At 28.9% G+C, this 25,031-nt stretch overlaps 2 protein-coding genes across 2 annotated transcripts; one reads left to right on the top strand and one right to left on the bottom strand.

Annotated features, from left to right (window-relative positions):
• Nucleotides 1-19,268: 19,268 nt before the first annotated feature.
• HO173_012091 (uncharacterized protein) lies at nt 19,269-22,467 on the top strand (the record flags this gene model as incomplete). The annotated part of the gene is made up of 15 exons (XM_037313964.1): nt 19,269-19,510; nt 19,565-19,829; nt 19,883-20,027; nt 20,077-20,249; nt 20,329-20,584; nt 20,642-20,727; nt 20,792-20,845; nt 20,900-20,983; nt 21,037-21,125; nt 21,189-21,462; nt 21,515-21,524; nt 21,578-21,740; nt 21,804-21,944; nt 22,004-22,269; nt 22,346-22,467. 15 exons carry the CDS (start codon nt 19,269-19,271, stop codon nt 22,465-22,467), a joined length of 2,370 nt encoding a protein of 789 aa, XP_037159142.1.
• A 1,539-nt stretch (nt 22,468-24,006) lies between these two features.
• Nucleotides 24,007-24,820, bottom strand: HO173_012090 (uncharacterized protein; the record flags this gene model as incomplete). The annotated part of the gene is made up of 2 exons (XM_037313963.1): nt 24,007-24,213; nt 24,287-24,820. 2 exons carry the CDS (start codon nt 24,818-24,820, stop codon nt 24,007-24,009), a joined length of 741 nt encoding a protein of 246 aa, XP_037159141.1.
• Between the last annotated feature and the right edge of the window lie 211 nt (nt 24,821-25,031).

The following is a 25,031-nucleotide window of genomic DNA, read 5'->3' as shown; positions in this document are numbered from 1 at the left end:
ACAAGTGTTTGGCGGGATCAGAGACCTTTTAGGAAGGAAGGACTGGAACAGCGTCATGACATTTGCGTATATTGAGTTTGATGGAGACCTTGAGCCTTCGGGATAAACAATCTCCGGAGTCTACTATAGAGAACAGGAAGCGCTGTCAAAACCACGATTCTGGCAGCCCATCACCATTACTGGCGACGGACACTTTGACACCTTGAAGCCTTGGCTTCTGAGAACTTAACAAGTGGTAGATGTTCTTCGTCTTGACTTCGATTGTGGGAACCTACAGGTGCCAGCGGTGCTCGAGGACATGAAAGAGTGACTTGGCGTTCGAGGTGTTTATGCTGCATGCTGAAACCATGGTTCGGATCAGCCGCTAAGAACCGCCACTTGGGCCAAAGAAGCCCTTTAAGGTCAAAACTCACAGCATGAATATGCCAAGCGAAGATGATGGCGGAATACGCAGGACCGTCAGTAGCGACAGGTAAAGTATAGGTTTGTTCCGGAGCCTCCGGGTAAGAGTAGGCCATGATTCTCGGTGCGAGCTCAACGCCTTGAACCTTAGATCCCTTAAAGTCTACCATTGGCAAGGATGAGAGGCGCTTTCGTCGATACTGTCCACATATGTCAAATGTGAATAGATCTGCCATAGAACTGATTGACGTAACTGCTTCCACAGAGCCAGTGGCCAGATGGCTTGATGATTGGTTAAATAGACGTAAGGCTTTGTGTGGACATACTCGTATATATTTGGTAATGCCCGCAACAAAGTAATGCACAGTCTTAGGGCCCCTTCGGTAACCACATATTTTCAAAATATGCCAACATATATTACCCCACCTCTTGGTAAATAAAATATAAACTTAAAATATATAAAATATAAGTACGATTTTATTCGATAACTCTATAATCTCGCTAAGTAAGAATTAAATATAGAATAATCGAAAAAAGTCTTTTTAGTTAGATAATTATCTTTTTATCTATTATTTAATAGTCTTATAACTAATATATCTACTATTACTATATATGCTTTAACTATTATTAATACTTCTATTATTCTTATTATTACTTTATCTTCTTTAATAGAGTTTACTCTTATTATATCTTTAAAAGAGTTTAAATAATTCTATACTATAAAGTTAGTAATATACTTTAAAATAGTATAATAATATTATCTCTTTAAGAGATAGAATATAAGCTTTAAATTGGAAGTATAGACGACTATTTTAGCTATTATTTAAGCTATAATTTTAATTAAGTATTAAATAATTAAGTCTTAATATTAGAAGATATAATTCTATAAGAAAAAATAAAATCTATAGCGATTTCTACGCTATTAATTAAGTAGATAAGAGTTTAATAAGATAACGTAATTATTAATAGTAGATAATAATTAATAATAAGAGTAAATAGATATATATGAATATAATAGACTATTATAATTTAAATAACTCTTTTTAGAAAAATAAACTTATAAGTTAGTTATAAGATATATCTCTTTTATTTACTATCGAATTTAACGAATTATTTCTCGATAGAATAGTTATAAATAGTTACGCTTAGATTATTTATTTCTCTATTACTATAATTATCCTCGATTTTAATCTTCTAGATATTCTATCTTTAAATACTATTCTATCTTTTAAAACTTTATAAGTTAGCGATTAAAAAGAATATATATCGAATAATAAGATAGTAATTATAGAGAAGAAGAGATATATACGCTTCGAAATTGCGATTAAAACTTTTAATAAGAGATAAAAGAAGACTAATAGATAGTATATAGATAACGCTATTAAAGAAGTTAGTAAATAAATAAATAAATCAATAAATAAATAAATAAATAAATAAATAAATAAATAAATAAATAAATAAATAAATAAATAAATAAATAAATAAATAAATAAATAAATAAATAAATAAATAAATAAATAAATAAATAAATAAATAAATAAATAAATAAATAAATAAATAAATAAATAAATAAATAAATAAATAAATAAATAAATAAATAAATAGATCTACTTTATAGCGTAAAAAGAAGATTATATAGCGTGAAAATAAGGAGATATAGCGAATAAAAGAGATATTATAGACTATAGTCGAAAATACTATAATATTACTACTTATTATAATAGATATAAAGAATAATAACTTTATTTATTAGACTATAGATATCTTTTTAAATAAAAAGAAAGTATATATATATATTATATTAAGTAAGAATATTCGAAGTAACTAATTATAAAGATAAGTAAATAAAATAGATAAATAGATAAATATAAGAATATATTAAAAATAGCGAAGAAGCTTAGATAGCTATAACGCTTCGTAGGTAAACTATCTATATAAATAACTCTTACTTATCGAAGTATTTTACTTATTAAGCAAGATATCTTAATAATTTCTCTATATTATCGTCGTAATTTTATTTTACTTTTTATTTATTTTCGTATCTAATAAGAAGCTATTCTTTAAAGACTCTTAATCTCTTATATTATTACTATTAAGAATCTTAATAATATATATATTTTTATTATTTATAAGACGATATAGAATAATAAAGTTATATAGCGCTATAAGATCGAATTATATCTATATCTAAGTTAGAATATTAAATTTTACTAAGAAATTAATAAATAGAAATCGTCTCTTAAGTATATCGAATATTCTTTCAATAACATTCCGAAGCTATAAATAACGTAAATTAAATAGTTTCTTTATAATCTCGAGCTTTAAACTAGCCTTTAGCTACTTCTTTAAATAATATCGTATTCTTATATATAATACGAGTAAAGGTCTATAAATTAAATTCATAATCGTTTTTTTTAATTAGAGCTATCGAGTAAATTTAATAAGCGATCTTTAGTAAGCGATCTTTAATGAGCGATATTTGAATTTCTTACTTTTAAATATCTATAAGACTAAATTTAATAATTCTTTTTTATTTGAAAGCCTATATTACGTTCTATAATTTAAAAGAAAAATTTTAAAATTTTAATAGAAAATAAAAAAGTTATTCTAAAATTAAATAATATATATCTATTTTTTAATTAGAGCTGTCGAGCGAACTTTAATAAGCGATATTTAAATTCCTTACGCTTTAATAATTATAAGACTAAATTTTAAAATTTCTTTTTTATCTAAAAGCTTATATTTTATTCTATAATTTAAAAAAAAAAAAAAATTTAATAGAAAATTAAAAAATTATTCTATATATTAATAATATATATCTATTTTTTTAATAAGAGAGACGCGAAAGAGCGAGATTTTAATAGTTATAAATACTAATTTATTTATTCGCGATAACTTAGTCGATTTAATTAAAAAGCGTAAAGAACTTAAATTAATAATTAGCTATATATATAAATTTAAGATTTTTAAACTTAGCTCTATCTTATTCTATTATATATATTAATTAATAGAAAATCGTAATTTAAATATCTAGCGTCGGCGAGATAGTATTTATCGTTAGATATCGTAAATTCTTTATAAAATATAGCGTTTTAAAGTACTCTAATATTATAAATAGAGCCTTTTTATCTCGATAGTATATAGTAAAATAATATATTAAATTTATATATAGTAAGTATATTCTAACTAAGTTTTCTCTTTCTATTTTACTATAGTATATACTCTTCTATTAATATATATATATCGATATATATATTATTAAGTACATCTAGATAATTATCGAAATAGAATATAAATTTAGGGCTTAAGAGGATTTTTAATAAAGTAAGATATAATATTTTAAATAATTATATTATCTATTTATAGAGAACTCTAAAAATATTAGAAATCTTATAAAAATAGCGAGATATCGTATTCTCTAAGTATTAAAAGCGATTATATATTCTCTTATTACTAAGATTATAATTAATAGAGTATATAAATATAGCGAGTTTCTCTATAATATTAATAGTATAAGATAAAATTAACTTAATATAATCGAATAGCTAGTTCTAAAGCTTATTAAGTATATAGAAAGATATACGAAAAGCGCTTTATATAACTATAGAATAGCTATTAAGAATTTCTTTAATATAGATATAGCTAGATAGAATAGACGTTCTTTATATTTACTTATTATAATAAGAAGAATAATATTAAATAATAGTAAGAATAATACTTATAGCTATCTCTTTAAATAGAGAGTTATTTATAATTAAAATATAGCTATTATAGTTATAAAATATAACTATTAATTATAAAAATAAAAAATATCGCTATTATAGTTATAAATATTTATTATTTCTATATATCTAATATATATTAAATATTAAATTATAAGTTAATTTATAATTTATATATTTTTAATATATAATATAATCTAATAAGTAAAAATATAATTATCGAATATAATCGTATATATATAATACGCTAAGTTAAAAAAATATTAGCATATTTTAAAAATATATAATTATCGAAGAAGCTCTTAGATCTTATAAGATCGAGAGTAAGTTTTAAAAGATATCCTCCGTAAATTTATCTTAAATTTATTCTTATCTTATTACGCGATATAGAACTTATAGAATTTAAATAGATTTTATTATACTATAACGAGTAAAGATTTATAAATTAAATTTATAATTTTTTTTTTAATTAGAGCTATCGAGTAAATAGATAAGCGATCTTTAATAAGCGAACTTTAGTAAGCGATATTTGAATTCCTTACGCTTTAATAATTATAAGATTAAATTTAAGAATTCTTTTTCTATCTAAAAGCCTATATTTCATTTTATAATTTAAAAAAAATCTTTAGATTTTAATAGAAAATAAAAAAGTTATTTTATATATTAATAATATATATCTATTTTTTTAATAGTTACGAACGCTAATTACTTAGATAGAGAGAAGAGAAATATACGAGATATTTAATACCTTAAAATAACTATATAAATACTCTTCGACTTTCTTCTTTCGTTAACTTTTACTTTATAATAATATAGTTATTTATTTATTTACGATAATTTAATTAATCTAATTAAAGAGTATAGTAATTTTAAATTTATAATTAATTAATATATATAAAAGAATAAGATAGAGCTAAGCTATAAAATCTTAAATTTATATATATAGTTAATTATAATTATTAATTTAGATTCGCTACGCTTTTTAATTAAATCGACTAAGTTATCGCGAGTAAATAAATTAGCGTTCGTAATTATTAAAATAATAAAATCTCTTATCTTACTTTTAACTCTTTAATAACTTTACTTTCTTCTATTAAAATTTTTAGATTTTTTTTTTAAATTATAGCCCGTAACTTACGCTTTTTAATAAAAGAATTTTAAAATTTAATCTAATTATTATTAAAGGACGAGGTACTCAAATATCGCTTATTAAAGATCGCTTATTAAAGATCGCTTATTAAAGATCGCTTATTAAAGATCGCTTATCAAAGATCGCTTATTAAAGATCGCTTATTAAATTTACTCGATAGTTCTAATTAAAATAATAATAATAATTTATAAATTTAATTTATAAATCTTTACTTATTATATATATAAATTTAAGATTTTTTAGCTTAATTTTATTTTATTCTTTTATATATATTAATATAACGTTAATAATATAACTTCGATTTAAAAGATTCTTAAAGCTTTAGAAATCTTATTCTTTATTCTATAAATTTATTTTTAATATTTTAATTTTACTATTATAAAAGAATAAATTATTAAAGTCTTAAATATATAAGATTTTAAATCGAATATTATCGAATAGCGAGTATTATAAAGTATAATATAAAGTAATTTTTAAAGTCTCTTTATTAAAAGATTAGAAAGAAGATACTCTAGTAGAAAATATATTAATAAGAACTAATATAAGAAAGTATATAATATATATCTTATATAATAATCTAAATAAAAAGAGAGTTATATAGAAAAAAATCTTTATAATATATATTATAATACTCGATTTATAATTTAAAATAGCGATATTAACTTTATTAATAAATTAATATTTAATATTAGAGATTAAAAGATAAGAAAATTATAATAATTAAATTAAATTAGAGAGTTAATTAACGATTATTTTTTTATATCTCTATAATAAATATTTTATATTATAATTAATAGTAGATAAAGTAGCTATAGCTATTAATAATTATAATAAATATATTTAATAATATACATTAAGAATATAGACTATTTAAAATAGTAGTATAAGTATTAATATAGCTCTAGCTCTAGTCTTACTCTCGCGAAATTAATATATTACGAGAGTATTAGATCTCGTTATATACTCTTATTTAAATTAAATACTAGAGTATTCGATAATCGTCTAACTATAATAAATCTAATTTTTTCTATTATAATTAATATATATAATAGAATAAGATAGAGCTAAGCTTAAAAATCTTAAATATATATATATACTTAATTATAAATTTAGAATTACTACGCTCTTTAATTAGATTAATTAAGTTATCGTGAATAAATAAATTAGTATTCGTAACTATTAAAATCTCCCTCTCCCGTATCTCCCTTATTAAAAATAGATGTACGTTATTCACGAATAGAATAACCTTTTTATTTTCTATTGAAATTTTGAGATTTTTTTTCAAATTATAGAGCGTCGTTTGCGCTTTCCAAATTTTTAAGAATTTTGAAATTTGGTCCTATAGTTATTAATAAGCAAGGAGTCTAAATATCGCTCACCAAAGTTCGTCGGACAGCTCGCTCATCAAAGTTCGCTTATTAAAGATCGCTTACCTATTTACTCGATAGCCCTAACTAAAAAAAAAATTATAAATTTAATTTATATATCTTTACTCGTATACTATAATACTTTACTACTCTATTATAATATATTAAAAAAGTATTATATCTACTCTTTAGACTTTATTATAATTATTAGAATTAATATAAATACGATATTAATATAGATAAGATAGAACGAGAATAATAAGACTATCGAACTATATAAATAAAAAGAAGATATAATATAGTAGAAGATATCTTCGCTAAGGCTCGCTAGTTATAGAGCTAAGGGCTAAGTAATATATTAAGAATACGCTCGTAATAATAATTTCTCTATTATAAAATTATTCTATCTAATTCCCTTTATAATATAGAAAGACGTTATATATAGTATAGCTACCTCTAATCCTAGAAGAACTTCTTTTATTCTTACTTATTTCTCTATTAAAACCTCTATTCTTAATATCTACACGATACTATATATATATTCTACTATCTTTTATATCTTATTAGTTATAATTATCTCGTAATAATTTAAAAATAATAATAATTATAAATAAAGATAAAATCTTTCGACTAGATACTCTATTATTTATTAAATCTATTATTACTTATTTTAAAAAACTCTAATACTCTTAATACTTCTTTTTTATAGATTTATAAAGTTTAAAAGTATTAAAGAGATTTTTATTAAGATACTAAGTAAATAGAGGTATCTAAATTTAATTATAAGCTCGCTAAGAAGTATATATAGCTATTAATATATTAAATCGATTAATCTCTCTTATATACAAGTTATAATAGAAGAATATTCTCGAAATATCGAAATTCTTTTACTAGATATCATTTCTATTCTTTTTAAAAATAGATAAAATTAAAAATAATAAAATTATTAATATTTATTCTATTAAAATACTTTCTCTTTTTAATAATAATATTATTAATCTCTTTAATATAGTAGATAGTAATAAGAGCTAAAATAAGATTATTAATTATATTAAGCTATTATAAGAATATTATTCTAAATTACTATAATAAGAACTTTATACGAAATATTCTTAATAAAAATCTATTTTATCTCTATAAGTAATTTCGAAAGATTTATTTAATTTAACTTTATAGTCTTATATATAATAATTTTTAATATCTTTAACTTTTTAATAAGCTTTAATTTAATAAAATAGTTATATATAAAGAGAATAGAGTTAGAGAATAATATATTAATAGCTAATTTAAATATTATAATTAATATTTCTTCGAGATCTTTAACTTTTAATTTACTTTTAAGATCTTATATTAATAAATATTATATATAATTATAGAAATAATCTTTATTACTAATTACGAAAAGCTTATATTTCTTTTTAATTAACTTATCTAAAGTTATAGTAGAATAATAAATATATCTTATCTTCTTAACTATATATTTATCGATTATATAATAAAAAATTAAGATATATAATTTCTTTTAATTACTTTATATCTTATCGGCGAATAAAAGAAGCTTTATATACTATATAAACTTCTTATATCTACTCTTTCTAATAATAAATCTATTTTCTATATTAGAATTTAAATAATATATATATCTACGAAGAAGAATATAGCGATTTTAAGTTATTTATTTAATAATAATTAAAGCTATTAAAGTAATATTATTATTTCTCTAATAATTATAAATAGTAGAAAAGTAATAGATTCTTATATAGATAGTAATAGTAATAAAGATTTTTAGCTTTAAGACCTTAAGAGGTTTTTAAATAAAACTAAGAGTACTTTATTAAGAAATATATAAATTAATATTATTATAAAGTATTTCTTATATAGTAATAGTTTATATAAGAGAAAATATTAAATATAAAGTAATTTTTAGATCTTTTGAAAGATAGTTAACGATCTTATAATAGAATTTTTATTAATTAATACTCTAATAGTTTAGATATATCTTCGAAAAGCTTATTATATTTCTTAAGCTTTTTCTTTCTTATCTTATCTTAAATTTCTCTTTTCTAACGCTTTAAGACTTAAGCTATTTTAATCTTATTAGAAGTAGATAGAATAATAATTTCAACTATAGTAAACGTGGTGTAGTAGAGTTATTAAGAAGAATAGAAAAAAAACGCGTTATTAATATACGGAGAATTCTTAACTAATTTATTACCTCGATCTAGACGATTATCGAATACGACGAGATTTAATATTCTCGTATATATATAAAAGAATAAGATAGAGCTAAGCTATAAAATCTTAAATCTATATATATATAGCTAATTAAAATTTTATTAGATCTACGCTTTTTAATTAAATCGACTAAGTTATCGCGGGTAAATAAATTAGCGTTCGTAATTATTAAAATCTCTTACTCTACTTTTAATCCTTTAATAACTTTACTATTTTCTATTAAAATTTCGAGATTTTTTTCTTTAATTATAGAGCGAAGATTACGCTTTTTAATAACGTAAAAATTCTAAAATTTAATCTTATAATTATTAAAGGATAAGGACCTTAAATATCGCTTATTAAAGTTCGCTTATTAAAGTTCGCTTATTAAAGTTCGCTTATTAAAGTTCGCTTATTAAAGTTCGCTTATTAAAGTTCGCTCGATAGCTCTAATTAAAAAATAGATATATATTATTTAATTTTAAAATAACTTTTTTATTTTCTATTAAAATTTTAGATTTTTTTTTAAATGATAGAATGTAATATAGGCTTTTAGATAAAGAAAAGATTTATTAAATTTAGTCTTATAAATATTTTAAGATAAAGAGTTTTAATATCGCTTATTAAAAACTTATATACTCTTTTAAGAATACTCTTTAATATAAGCTTAGATAGTCGAGTAATAATAATTTTAATAAATTTCGAAACTATTTCGCTTCGTTCTCGATTCGAATTTATAAATCTCTCTCTTTAAAAAATCGTAAAATCGTAAAATCGTAAAAATTATAAAACTAATAAAAATTCTATAAATTATAAAAATAATAATAATAATAAGTAATATAAATAAACTATAGTAGATATTATAATTAGCTTCTTATTAATTAAATCTAAATTAATTTAAAGCTAATTATTTTTTTATAAACTTCTTATTAATATAACTTTTCTTTTTTCTATTAAATTTTTTTAATTAAATTTTTAATTATAAAGTATAATTTAAGCTTTTTATAAGAATAAAAGTACTTAGCGTCTATTAATAGATCTCGCTTACGTCGCTTACTAGATTATAAATTACGTAATTAAAGCGAGTATTTAATATACTTAATAAAGTCTTAAAAACTTATAAATTCTCTTTTCCTTCTTCTTTCTTTAGTTATTAGTTTATCTAGTAACTAATCTATCTATTCTTATAACTACGCTTCTAGACCTCGTAATTATATAGCTACTACGTAGTTTTATTAAAAGAGATCTTATATTACGATTTTAATAATCTTATAATCTTACTTACTTATATTATAATCTAATTAGACTTAGCGTATTAAGACCTTTCGATCTTTCTATCTTACTATAAAGTTTATACTTATAATAATTCTATATAGATAGTATTCTCTTTATACTATAATATAGAGTTACTATATATATTATTAAGTTTCTAATATAATACTATCTATCTTTCTTCTAGAGCGATAGCGATCTATTTATTAGTTATATTAAAGATATAGTTAAAAAGAGAATATATTATTAAGAAGTTAGTAACTATAACTAAAGAAGTTTATTACTTAAAAAATTATTTAAAAGAAAGTCTTTTACTTATATAAAGGCTAATTTAACTAGATTAAATAAAAATCTAAAAAAAAAAAATATCTTTAATATACTAAAAGAAATAAACTCTCTTTATATTCTTACTAGCTTAATATTAACTATAAATTTATTAATCTTAAATCTAGATAATATATAAAGTTAAATTATTATAGATAAGTTATAGATACGTTATCGTCTAAAAAAACTTAAGAACTTCGATAAAAAGGTCTTAAATACTTCTATATTATTTATACGACGTAAGAGAAAGCGTTCTATCTCTAGAAGATATATTATTAAATCTAATTTAAGTTATATCGAAATATAACTTACGAATATTATTAAAGAAGAGTCTATTATAATCTTTATATTTATTATTAATTCGTAGAATTTTATAAAAAGCGCTATTAATATTTCTAATATTTAATATAATAGATTAAAGATTTTAATAAAGAGCTTTCGAATTACTAGTCGTAATATTAAGATACTTTAATAATAAAATAAAGAACTCGACTAGAATATCGCTTATATTAAGATGAAGATATTAATAATTACTATCTAGTTAAGTAATAATAATAATTAATTATTCTATAAGCGAGAAATTAATAATAAACTTTAAGATTTACGTAATAAGTATCGTATTAATATTATAGAACTTATTAAAGAAAATAAGAAATTTAAGTAAGATTTAAAGCGTAAAGAGTAATAGCTAAAGAAATAACAATCTCATATATTAGCTAATTTAAAAAACTTCGATAAGAAAGATATAAAGATTATATCTATATCTCATTAGCCGAATATTCTTATTAATAGTATTTATCGAAATTTATATTATACCTCTATTACGGATCGTATAGAGGATATAGAATTAAATAAATAATACTCTAACGTTTCGAATTTCTACGATATTAATAATCGAATTAAGTGAAATAACTAATATTAATATCTTAAAGCGAAGTTTAGATAAAGTATTATAATCTTTCTTACTAAACTTAAGAAAATCGATTATATATAAGACTATTATAAGTTTACTACGTATAACGTTATTAAAATAAGAGTAAACGAAGATACCTTAGACTTATATTAAATCGTCTAAGAAATAATTAATAAATTAGATAATATATTTAGAATATATAATAAGATTACTAAATCGAATATTAAGATATTTAATTTTAAATTTAATATAGAAGTAATAGATAAAAAGAAATCGTTTAAGAACTTCTACGTATAATTCTCTATAGCTATTACTTTCTTAAGATTTACTAATATTTATAAAATATCTAATTTAAAACGATTAATCTTTATATATCTACTCGTATATTCGAGAAGTGAGCTACGACGCTAATATTTAGGGTCTTGGCACTCAGTTAAAGCTCTTAGAGGGTTCTCCCGCCACTACTAAGCGAGATAGCTTACTTCTCGAATATACGAGTAAGATATCGAATTTCAAGATAGCCTTTTAGCACTTTTCGAGAATTAATTATTTTTCTACGAGTATTAGATATAGATCTTCGGGCTATTAATAATATATTAGATCTAAAAAATAAGAAAGAGACCAATAAAACTAATAAGAACTCTTCCCTCTCGAATAATTAACGTAATACTTTCTTTACTAAAAGAAATAATAATATTACTATCGAAAATTTCAATATATAAAAATATAAGTATTCTAAATTATTAATAAATAGAATCTAAAAAGAAGATAGATATTTTAAGTATTTAAAGATTAAATATTATTTTAGCGATAATAGTACCTTATATAAGAATATAGACTTATTAATAAAAGAATAAGTTAATATAATTCTAAAAGCCGTCGACGTTAAAGAGAATATCCTCGTTAAATTATTATAAGAATCGAAAAATTAAACGTCTCTAGTTAAGTTATCGCTAAAGATTTAGAAGTCTTATATATAAGAATTAAAGAGTTAGAAATAGAAAGAATACTTACTTTCGTCTTTCTATCCGCGTATATTATTATTATTAAAGTCTCTTTATAAAATAAACGCTAATTAGATTTTTATAAAAAAATTATTATATTAATAAAATAGATTAAGATTAATTATCTCTTAAATATCGAAGCTTTAATATTAAGCTTTATAAATATATCTTTTATTAAAGTAAATAAGTTATTTAAAGTAATACTAATATAATTCTATAGATTACGACTAATCGATAATAAATTAACTTCTATTTTTAATATTATATATATAGCCTTAGTGAAACTCGCCTTAAAAGATTATATAGAAGAACTTTAATACTTAATTATCTTACTAAAATAATTTAATATTATTCTAGAAATATTATAGCTAGAATAATATAACCTTTATATATTCTTTAGATTTAGAATTATTATACTTAATTTAGATTATTATATATTTAACTATTTATTATATAGTAAATCTATTACTATCTAGAGTAATAATAAATTTTTAAAAAAGAATTTAAATTATATAGTAAAGACTATATTTAAGAAAAAGAATATAATAGAGATTTTCGCTTATATCTTTACTAAGATAGCTAAAAAATTAGAGAATTAAGTTATTATTATATAGCTTTAAGACTTTAAATAACTTTCTAATTTTATTAATAAGAAAGCGAAGTTTACTACTAATATCGCCGCTATTATAATAGAAGATTACGAAAAATTCTTTTATAAGTTAAGAAAGAAACCTTCGACTATAGAATAGTTATAAAAATAAATTTTTATAATATATCACGAATAGCTAGATATTTAAAATCTTATTAAAGTTAATAAACTTCTCTCTTATCGCTTTATTAATTACGAAATATATCTTAAAAAAGAAGCTATTTTACTATTAAAGAGAGCTTATAGGCTTTTTAGAGATTAGATATTAGTTATAAAGAAATATATTAATAAGATATTAGAGAAAGACTATATTAAACTAAGTACTTCTCTCTATATAATACTTATTCTAATTATAAAGAAACTTAATAAGAGATTTAAATTATACGTAAACTATAGAGCTTTAAACGCACTTATTATTTCTAATTAAAATGCTCTTCTATTAATTAAGAAGACTCTCGCTAAACTATACGCGGCGAAGATATATAGTAAATTCGATATTATAGCCGCTTTTAACGAGATTAGAGTAAAAAAGAGTTATAAGAAAAAAATTATATTTCTTACTTGATATAGTCTATTCGAATATATAATAATATCTTTCGAGTTATATAATACCTCTATTACTTTTTAGATATTTATTAATAATACCTTACGCGAATATCTAGATATATTCTATATTATCTATCTAGACGATATTCTTATCTATAATAATATTAAAGATAAGTATATTTAGTATATAAAAAAGATATTAAAGAAATTTCGATAAGCTAATCTCTATCTTAATATTAATAAATACGATTTTTATATTATTAGAGTTAAATATTTAGAATTAATTATTATAACGAAAGAAGTAGAAATAAATATAAAGAAAATTAAGGCTATTACTTAATGAAAAAAATCTAGATATATTAAAGATATATAAGTATTTCTAGAATTCGCTAATTTCTATCGAAAGTTTATTACGAGATACTCTAAAATCGCTATATCTTTAACGAACATTACTCGTATTTAATAGAAGAAAGACTTTATTTACTTATAGGCTTAAGAATATTCTAAATAACTTACTTTCAAAATACTTAAGAAAGCTTTTACTATTACTTCTATATTTACTTATTTTAATTTAAATAAAAAGACTTAGCTAGAAACGAACGCGTCTAATTTTATAATTATTATTATTTTATTATAAGAAGATAAAGACGAAGTACTTAGATTTATAATATTTCTCTTTAAGAAGATATCTTCTATAGAGTATAATTACGATATTTATAATAAGAAATTTATAATTATAGTATAGGCCTTCGAGGAATAATATTTTAAACTAATTAATATTTTTATCGAGAACTCTATTAAAGTTATTTTAGATTATAAAAACTTATAATATTTTATATTATCTAAATAACTTAACTCCCGCTAAATAAGATAAGCGAAGTTTCTCTTCGAATTTAACTTTCACATTATCTATCGCTTAGGAAAACAAAGTATTAAATCTAATAGTCTTACTTAACGAGTAGAAGATCTATTTAAAAATAAGAATGACGATTATATTTATTATCGATATCGTATAATTCTTAAAGATAATAATCTTAACGAAGGTGTTAAGAATATTATATATCTAGCTATTATATTATTAGATAATATAAGAGAAAGTATTATCTCTCTAGTTATAATGCTATATAAACTTAGTAAATAAGATAATATTAATAGTAAGGAGTCTAATAAAGAATTATTATTAAGGGCCTCGATAGAGACTTCTTAAGAGGAGTTCTTAGAAGAATCGAGAGAAGTCTCTGCTATTAATACTTCTAAGTTATTATATTAAATAAGAAATACTTATAATTACGACGATATTACTTAAGAAATTATTTAATTAAAGATATCTAGATAGAGAAAGCTATTACTTAAAATAATTAAGAATAACTTTAAGCTAAAATTAGATAATTATTATCTTTATAATAGATTATTATATATTAATAATAGACTATATATATCGAACGTTCTCGAATTACGAATTAAAATTATTAGAGATATTTATAACTCTTTATTTAAAGATTACGCTAATAGATTATTAATTTATAATAGAGTAAGTAGACTTTACTACTAGTTAAGAATAATGAATTTCATTACCCGCTATATTAAGAGCTATTATATTTATAAAAGATCTAAGACTTATAGAGAGAATAAGTAAGATCTATTTAAATCCCTTTCTATTCTCGAATAATACTAATAAGATATTTCTATTAACTTTATTATATTACTATCTATTTATCTTAGATATAGATATCTTTATTAATATATTATAGTAGTTATAAATAGACTTAATAAGAAGAAAAAATTTATTCTCTTAAACTCTCTGAAAGTGAAGGTAATAGTTTAAGCCTTCATCGAATTTATATGGCGAGAGAAAGAATACTTATTTACTATTATCTTCGACCGAGATATTCAATTTATAATATATTTCTAAAGAAGACTATATGAAAGAATTAAGATTAAATTTAAACTCTTTATTACGTTTTATTTAAAAATTAATAAATAAATAAAGAACGTTAACGTTATTCTAAAATAATATTTTAAAGCTTATATTAATTATAATTAAGATAATTAGATAAATCTATTATTAATAGTAGAGTTTAAAGCTAACTTCGATAAGAATATCTTATCGAATATATTACTATTTCTTCTTACTAAAGAATATATTTCTTACTTAAAAATAAAACCTCTAATTTTTTAAGATTAATTTACTAATTAAAGAGCGAAGAGAGATATTAAACTAGCTAATAAGTTTATCGAGAAGATCGATATTATAAAGAATTATCTAAGAAGTTAACTTAAATAATTACGAGCTTTATAAAAGAAGTAAACTAATTATTATCGACTCTTAATATTAAAATTTAGAGTCGAAGATATAGTTATACTTAATAGAAGAAATATTAAAATCATATATCTTAGTAAATTACTAGATTATAAGAATTTCGAATCGTTTAAAATTATTAAAGCTTTAAATAATTTCGCTTACGAGTTAGAACTCCCGACTTCTATAAATAATATTTATTTTATCTTCTATTTATAGCTATTATATCTCGATAATAATAACTTACTATTAGAATAGATTAAGTCTTTACCACTATCTATCGATATTAACGAAGAAGAAGAAATCTATAATATTAAAGAAATAGTTTAATTTAAGCTAGATAAATAAAAGAATAATTTCTTAACTAATAAGAGAGAATATCTTATATATAAAATTAGATATAAAGACTTCGAGATCGAAGAAAACTTATTCTAGTAATTATTTACGGATATAATAAAATATTTGAATTTAATAATAGATTTTCATTATTATTACCCCGAGGCTATTAACTCTTATTTATTATTTAAAAGACCTTTAGAATAATTTTCTCTATTAGCGCTACTAATCTATAGTAGCTATATCGACTTATAAAAAGACTCTAATATCGTAATAAAATACTAAGTTAATATATTTAAGAATATTACTTCGTATACGCCTAGATATATTTTTTATAAGATTAACGTTTACTATATAGTAGTCGTCGCCGAAGCTTTAAATTAAAGAGAGAGGTAATATTACGATTCTAATAATCTTATAATCTTACTTATTTATATTATAGCTTAATTAGACTTAGCGTACTAAGGCCTTTTAATCTTTCTATCTTACTATAAAGTCTATACTTATAATAATTCTATATAGATAGTATTCTCTTTATACTATAATATAGAGTTATTACATATATTATTAAGTTTCTAATATCTTATTATCTTATACTTTTAAAAGAAAAAAAGAATTATTAAATTTAGTCTTATAAGTATTTAAAGATAAGATATTTAAATATCGTTTATTAAAAACTTATTTACGCTATTTAGAATACTTTTTAATATAAACTTAAATAGTCGATTAATAATAATTTTAATAAAATTCGAAACTATTCTATATTATTCTCGATTCGAATCTATTATTCTCTCTCGAGTCTCGATAAAAAATCTTAAAATTCTAATAATCGTAAAATCGTAACAATAATAAAAATTCTAAAAATTCTATAAACTATGAAAATAAAAATAATAATAATTAATATAAAAAAACTATAATAGATATTATAATTAACTTCTTATTAATTAAATCTAAATTAATTTAAAGTTAATTAAATTCTTATAAACTTATTATTAATATAACTTCTCTTTTTTCTATTATAATTTTAATTAATTATAGAACTTATTTTATACTTTTTAATAATTTAAAATTTATAAAATTCGATCTTATAGTTCTAAGTAAATCTTAAATTAAAATATTTTTACTCTTCGAGAGTCGAATTCAGTCTCGAAATTAGATTTAAAAATTAATTACTTTTTATGAATTTAATTTATGGGCCTAAACTTGTAATCTTATATTGAGATAGCGTTAAGCTTTACGTAGCCTTTTGGCTAGACATAGTCTCGAAGGATATGATAGAGTAATAGATAAACTGTGGTGAGGCTCTGGATTAAACAAATATGTCGAAATTTGGTCCCCACGCTTCCTGGGAAGGGGCCACCGTGTTTCTCAGCCATCTAATTTTGTACTGTATGTAAGACCTGGCCTCGGAGAAGTCTGGAGAAATGAATCCAACTGTTCTACACAACACACACCTGATATTCTCACAAAATCACCAGGCCCCCTGGTCCAAATAGGTTGCCGTAGAAATACTTCGCCGCGAGAAAAGCGCACGAAGCGGTCGAGGGGTGCAGTAAATGGAATCTGCAATCCAAACGCGATCAAAACACCATCTTTATCGGTGTCATAAGAACATCACCTCTACTGAGACTTTGTAATCAAGTCTATAGGATGGATATGGCACCGTCAGAAGTCCTGGCCCTTGTAGCTTTCCTGCGATGTGCCGGAGGGCATGACGGCATACGCGCTGGTTGACCATGACCGTGCTTTCAGTCTCCTCACCTCGCTCACCCTCGGGTTTCTCCCTCATTGTTGGCATCCTTGCTGCGCCGTGCACTGGTCTGCAAACCAAAAGCGACATGCCAGTTGAATGACTGCTTATGGTGGAGCTGTGAGACAACTAGGTCCTTATTGATAAGAGGGACAAAGATAACGACTTGAAGGGTGCCGGTGACGTTGAATTGGACAATTGTTTCGATCAAATCTGAAGGATCTGGCCGAGGTAAGATTATGCTAATCGTACCCAGGTAGCGCCGTTTCCCGTGTGCGGCGAAGACCAACATTTCATCCATTCCGAGGAGGCTTCGTTGTATCTTCGAATTCTGCCACTGGGTCTGCCTCATCCCTCTCGTTACCGCTCTTTTCAAATGCGACAGAATGACGCAATCTCGTGCCACGATGTCACAAGGCTTAAACTGTTGGTTATCGCCGCCATGCTTGAGTTTTGTACTAACCAGGCCCAGGACCAAGGCTCATCTAGTGCTATGGCGAAAACGAGTCTTTCACCGACCTTCCATACATCGACTCTTTGACCGCCGTTGGCACTGGACATGATTTCAGTTACGGATGACTTTTTGCCGGTCCGCCCAGTCCTTCACCACAAGCCGTGAAGACTGCCAACTGCCGCTCCCAGAACGGATCCTGAAATGAAATCGGTCGAGACCATAGTCACCACTGGACGGGTTGAAGTATCCCTCGACAGTCCTCCTCGAACATTGCCTCGTCAATCATAAAAAGTGGCAGCTATCCAAGCTCTTGATAGGAATAAAAGTATCATTGATTATGATCTTCCTTTCACGGGCCGAACGCGACTCAATCCAACCCAACCCATAGACGCCGGTTCTGGCGTCATTCATGCTCCATGGCTTGCAAGCGTGGGGTAATTTTGTTGTGTGTTGGTGTACCAACTTCTCTGGCACGTTCTCAGTGTTCAAGCTCACCCTGACATTGCGCGGGTTGTCGGATTTGAGGGTAATCGGCTTGCCAGCAGGGCATTGCTTCGGTACGATTATGCTTAATTGCTATCGCAGGTCCGGCTCGTATTCTGCTTGTGCTCTATATTTGCTCCACTCAACAAGTTAGCTTGTTTGGTGTTCATGGCCTCGAATGCAGTCAAATGTGATTAGAGGTCTTGCGTCCCTGGAAAAGAAACAACAATAGGACCCTCAGATCCTGCAGTGTCTTTCCCGAGAAGTATTGCAGATTTCGAGTTGATTATTATATGCGCCCAACGCCCAGTTCTCTCTGTTTCTAGTAGCATCCTTCTCTCTCTCCTCGTCGTTTGCCTGACCGCCAATTCACCGAAGCAAGCATGGTAGCTTCGATCGCCGCTATTCTCTTCACCATCTTTGTGAGTTTTAGTGCAGCAGTACCTCAAAATGTCCTTTGCGAAGATCCGCAAGGCCAATACTATTGGGGTCCACCAAGACCAGATGGCCAAATTAATTGGAGCCCTTCAGATTGTGCTGCAAGCCCTGAGCAGACTTCACAGTCTTTTACCAGCTCTGTCTCAACAATGACACTCTCGGTCTCCACTTTGATCTGCACAGCAGAGTAAGTATCCATGCTCCCGGGTTGAATAGATCGTTCTTTATGCTGACTTTCCAGTGCAAACACTGCTTCGCTTGTTCCCTCAGCACATGCCAAACCAGACCCTACCGTATGCAGCTGCGACAACGGCCAATATTACTCGACACTTTCAAATACTGGATCTCTCTGTGCCTACACTACAAGTAACCCATTCATCCTTTCGCCACCAGATGCTTTTCCTTGGACTTTCGCCACGGCGGACCTGGAACCTTCTACATGCACTGCTACTGTATTTCCAGTGTCCACAACGAACCTTATGCCTACAGGCGAGTTTGTAGTAGAGGTAAGTTGTACTATAATCTCAAGTAAAAAGGAGACCGCTGACCCTTTATCAAGGCCGACTGGGAGGGTAGCAACACCTGGCTATTTTCTGCAGACGTAGGCATGAATCTATCGTCTCTTGGATACGGTGAATTTTCGCAGTCGCCGTTCACGCGCAATGCAAATGGAAGCTATACCTTGAGCGTCCCGTCGGACGGAGGTATATATTCCCACGGCTCACCCGTTACTCCTATAACTAATGTGTTCAGGTGGTCAGTCTGTCACAGGGCTCGCCAGTGGTACGCCCGCAAACGCGGCGGAAGCCTACGCCCACGAATTTGCGCTTACTCTTTCGACAATATTAACTTGTGACGTACCATTGCCACTACCTTGTCAGTCGAATAATAACGAATTGGACGGCTCCCAGTGGGGCGCATTCAGAGTAAGTCTGATTTTGTTCTTTCGCACATTCGTCGTTCCTCACCGCTGCCTTGTTTCCAAGCTCATCTGTATGTTGTTAGACAGACGAATGGTGGGAATCTTACGTCTCAAATTACACTTTGGAGGGCAGCGAAATGACGCTGTTCGAAGAACTAGTCTACGACTACGTTGGCCCTATTGATGAATATCACTGCACGATTGGAGATACGCAACTGAATGGAGACGGTTCTTTGGACGTGGGCTCATGCACCTATCCAACATGTGTCGGCGTCAATACAACACTCTCCTCAAAAGATGGTTTCAGGCAAGGATATATGGTACTGGCCGACTGGGAAGGTAGCTATCTCTAGGTCTGTGGAGCAGAGCGCCTTCAGGCTTACGTCGTATCCACAGGGTTAAGTCACTTCTTGAATTACGGCTGGGGTGTTTTGGATCAAGCCCAGAACGGGTTTGACGACGTCATTACGGACATCTACCTTGTGAGTTCTCTCATGCGTGCCGCTTCCGGTCGAAGCAACCGTGGAGATTTTGACCATTTTCCAGAAATTTTATACAGACCCTGCTTTGGCGAGCTGGCAGACCCTACTGCCTGTGATTGTAAGTGTTCTACCATGAGCTCCCGTACTCTTCAACTGGTTCTCATACTGCCAGGGGACGGTCTTTACTCTAATGTGTGTTGTTTTGCTCTTCATACAACCGTTCTGGGGAGGTGTCGCTATAGCCACAGCTGCAAATGTATGCGGATTATGTGGCCTTCTGGGTGCGCAGCTTAACTAAACGAACGGTAGGCTATCTATGCCATTGGCGCCTCACTAAATGGGATTGCCAATGTTAAGAACCTTGGCATCCCAAACACAGCTGTGTTAGAGTGGGAAGGGTAGGCAGAGTCCTCCATCTGGATAAGTTTATCGTAAAGCTAAGCACTACTCGCGAAATCTAGAGCCACCAACACCCAGATCGACTGGCGAAATTATATGAGTGCAATGAAGAGCGGGCTAAGCAATCTTCATGACTCCTACTTTCTCAATGCGAACGATACAGCGCCTGTCAATATCTCGACAGTCTTGCAAGGAGGCTTCTACCTGCCGGAAACGCCTACCGTGGACCAAACATCGGTTATACCTAGCGATAACGTAACCGCGTGGTTAGAGTCGTATGCTTGTGCTCGTTTGATCAATCAGCTATTTGACCAGAACGATTACTACATTGTCTACGTAAGTGCAATATACTACACCGAAATGAATACTCAGGAACTGACCCCTGTAGATTCCGTACGGTGAGCTAGAACATGGCCTTGAAACGGAGACACCCGATGACTGATAAGGCTAGGCTCCATGGTCAATGACGTCCCTGGCTATGGATCCAGAGGCAATTTCTCCTTCGAGAAGTCGGATTGCGAACAATGGGTTGGGAATTCGAAGTTCAACAACAGTGTCTATGCTACTTGCAATACCGTAGACGGCATCGGTCCTGGAATGACAGTCATGGAGGGGTCAGTGCCTAACTCATTGTATCTTCCCCTGACTCGGATTCTGACGCTTAGCGACGACTATAGGGTGCAGGACGCTATCTTAGATTTCACGACTTACAACTTCAAAACCGCCTTCACGCAGACATTCACCGACGGCAACTTCACATACAACCCTGAAGATGTCATCCAGTCTAGCGTTGCTGGCTGGTTGGACTATGGGTACAAGTAAGATCGTGCCCAGGCAGACCCACATTTGACAAGCTTACTTACACCCTACCTGCCAGCTACACCCTGGTCAATCAAAATTATGGCTTCTCCCCTGACGCTCTTGACTCCGTCGAAAACTTCAGAGATCAACTCTTCGCTGTTGCTAACATTAGATCAAACTCGGAAGGCGTTTACAACCTACCGGTCTGCGTGCTCAATGAGCTCGATTCCATGCCAGAGTGTTTCAACGCCTTGCCGGAAAATGGTAACGATGGCGACAAGACTCCGCTTACGTGGGATGAGTTAGACTATTGCTATATCCATCCGATCAATTGTTTAGGTGGTAAGTGCATTCTTTGCAACGTTGATCTCTCTCGAGAGTGGGGACTCCTCAGAATTGAATTGACCACACGCAATAGACCAATCCGGTATTCTGCCATCCAAAAACACAACGTACGGCTTTCAACATTTCCGAGACTATATTTCCGATAGGCTGGCAGACAACCTGAACCAAGGTGAAATATATGGTCTACCGACGTAACCACCGACGGCATGGCTACTGGAGATCTGAGATCCCTAAAAGGCATTGGTGAGATGGATACCCGATTGAATTATGATTTCGACTATGTTTTGGTAATTTCAAGGACGCTGGTGTTGCTGAGATCATTTTTCACCTTTCATCAAGATTCTCCTTTAAAGAACAGTTTCGTTTATAAGCTTCTCAACACAGGGATAAGTAGCTAGTCAGCATAGACGCGAAAGCTTGTCGTTACCAGCAATTCAATGGTACCCGTTGGGCCATTTCTGCAATCCAGACCCATTGTGATCTTGAGCATTCAACGGTTCAAGGTCAAACAGATTGATGCTGCGCTACAGAACTGTGTCATTAACTTGGTCAAGCTTTTTTCGCTGTTGCATCGTATCCAGATGTTTGCGCTATATCTTGCGAACCCTGAAATGGGTGTGCTGTATAATATGAGACACAGAGCAGGGGAATCGATCTTTTGCGCAGGGGTGCGAATGGCGAGTATTCATATCGTCAAGGCCTCGTTCTTTCTCAAACATGAACCATTTCTGGTAAATAGCCATGTCCCATGCAATACCATTGTTGGACGGCGGCCCAGTCTCAAGACATTCGGCGGCAATGTTGCCGGCCATATCCTAGATCTCTTCCAGGCTTATGTGAGCAGTGGTGGCGGGTGTGCCGAGGGATTGTTGGATGCTGTGATGCCTGCTTTCCAAGGTAAGGGTTAGATAGTAGGCATACAGGGAACTCGGGAGATAGGGTTTCCTCTGACAGCTAAGCCATTTGAAAGAAATTGCTAAATGTTGTGGCGCGAGCCTGGAAACATATCGCATCATTCACCGCTTTCCCATATCGTCGTGGGCTCGGGCTATCGATACCGACACAAGGTGACAGCCGAGAAGGTTGGGGCTACCGTTGTGCTGGCCGTGGCATCGATAGCGCAGCGCGTTGACGCCAGGGATGTCGAGAGATGCAGTGGTACTACCTATTACACATAGTGATTCGATCGCCGGTTGTTGCGTTATCATAACGGCCGATGGTAATGCCTAACCTGATAGGCGTACGAGAGTAATTAATGGTTTTACAAAAGACCTTTTTCTATGCATCATCGTCCCGCAATCCCCGGGCATTTTCCGTTCGATGTATCCATTGGGGTCTTTTGGCGGTTCCTCAAAGTGACAACCGCCAACTTCTCGACCTTGCACGAACGGTAGGAGAATCGATGACGCCACGGCTCTCACTAAAGTGGAATTTCGTCTTTCCGCTTAATCGTGTGCAGGTTGCTAACTAAGATGCGAGGGTCTAGATGCAGAGAAAAAGCAGATGACAGATATCGGGATGGTTGAGGCGTAAGACCATTTGTAGTCATGCGGAGTGTTGGTCTGAAAAACAAAGTGTAGGCATCTGTTCTTAATATTAGAGATTGACGTTCACTATCCTGCTAGCTGGCTAACCATTCTTTCGCATGAATGAATTGTCCAAAGTTGAAATACAACGCATGCTCGTCATCCCTCCCACATTTAGATCAGGAGATCTACCTCTCCTAGCACCGCTCTATACGCGGAATCCACGACGACCTTCCCTATCCACAGCACGACCCCCAGTATGGCAGCGGCGATAGAATTCCCACGCTTCAACTGCTTCGAGGCCAAGTAGTTCGTTCGCTCTTCTGTCTACAGCATGGATTCTGCTTCCAAATTGTGGACCGTGCCCGTCACGTTCATGTTCATCGGGTCTGACTCGTACGAATTCAAAGGCGTGCTATTACTTGTCAGACCACACACTCGTTATAACAGATAGACATATTTCCGAAATACAGAATTATGGTACGTACACACATCTCATGTAGCATTGTAGAGAATATAGCCCTGAAGAGACTGACAGCAGCATTTGGATTTGAGAAGATACCTCTGGCATTGAGAAAGATATCTGCGCGCCCAGGCTGCGTGTGGATTGTGATGCCGTAGTTGTCGCGAAGGGCTTCCTCTAACATTGCCAATTCGTGGGCACTTCCCCAACCAACGCGAACGTTCCCTCGGAGTACGCCCCCGAAGAAGACGGTGTCGAGATCACAGAAGCATTTGATGATCAGATCCGGACCCCAAGGGCCTGACTCAGCCTCGTCCAAAGCACGTGCGAGGCATCTGATGGCGTCTTGCTCGCAGGCTGAAGGCGATCTTCTTTGATCGTTGTGCTCGATGATCTCTCGGCTTGCCCGGCTAGCACTCACGAATGGACGTTCATTGTGATGAGAAAATTGCTCGGTGGCATTGATATCTCTCTGGCTGCATGGATATGGTGTCCCTCGTTGTGCATTAGTGCTTAGTAAAGACGCGTGATATAGCCGCTCTCGAGCACTGGAAGACATCTTAAGTTACGTCTTTGGCGTGACTGAGAGGTAGAAATATTTTGAGCTTGAAGAGGATGCATGGAATTTGAAAGCGGTGAACTTTGGGGATAAACCCCGAGTAAGGATGGGGATTTCTTTATAAAAGAAAGGAGCAATCAGGATTTGACGCTCTCTACAACTCTTCCCCACAATTCAGGCATCACATCGTTTCGGTGGCGCTAAAGGCCTG

This window comes from Letharia columbiana (genome assembly GCF_014066305.1).
Source record: "Letharia columbiana isolate WasteWater2 chromosome Unknown Sc0000073_s0, whole genome shotgun sequence".
Taxonomy (NCBI): domain Eukaryota; kingdom Fungi; phylum Ascomycota; class Lecanoromycetes; order Lecanorales; family Parmeliaceae; genus Letharia; species Letharia columbiana.
The sequence above is the reverse complement of the archived record's forward strand: the minus strand, read 5'-3'. Positions and strand labels throughout refer to the sequence as shown.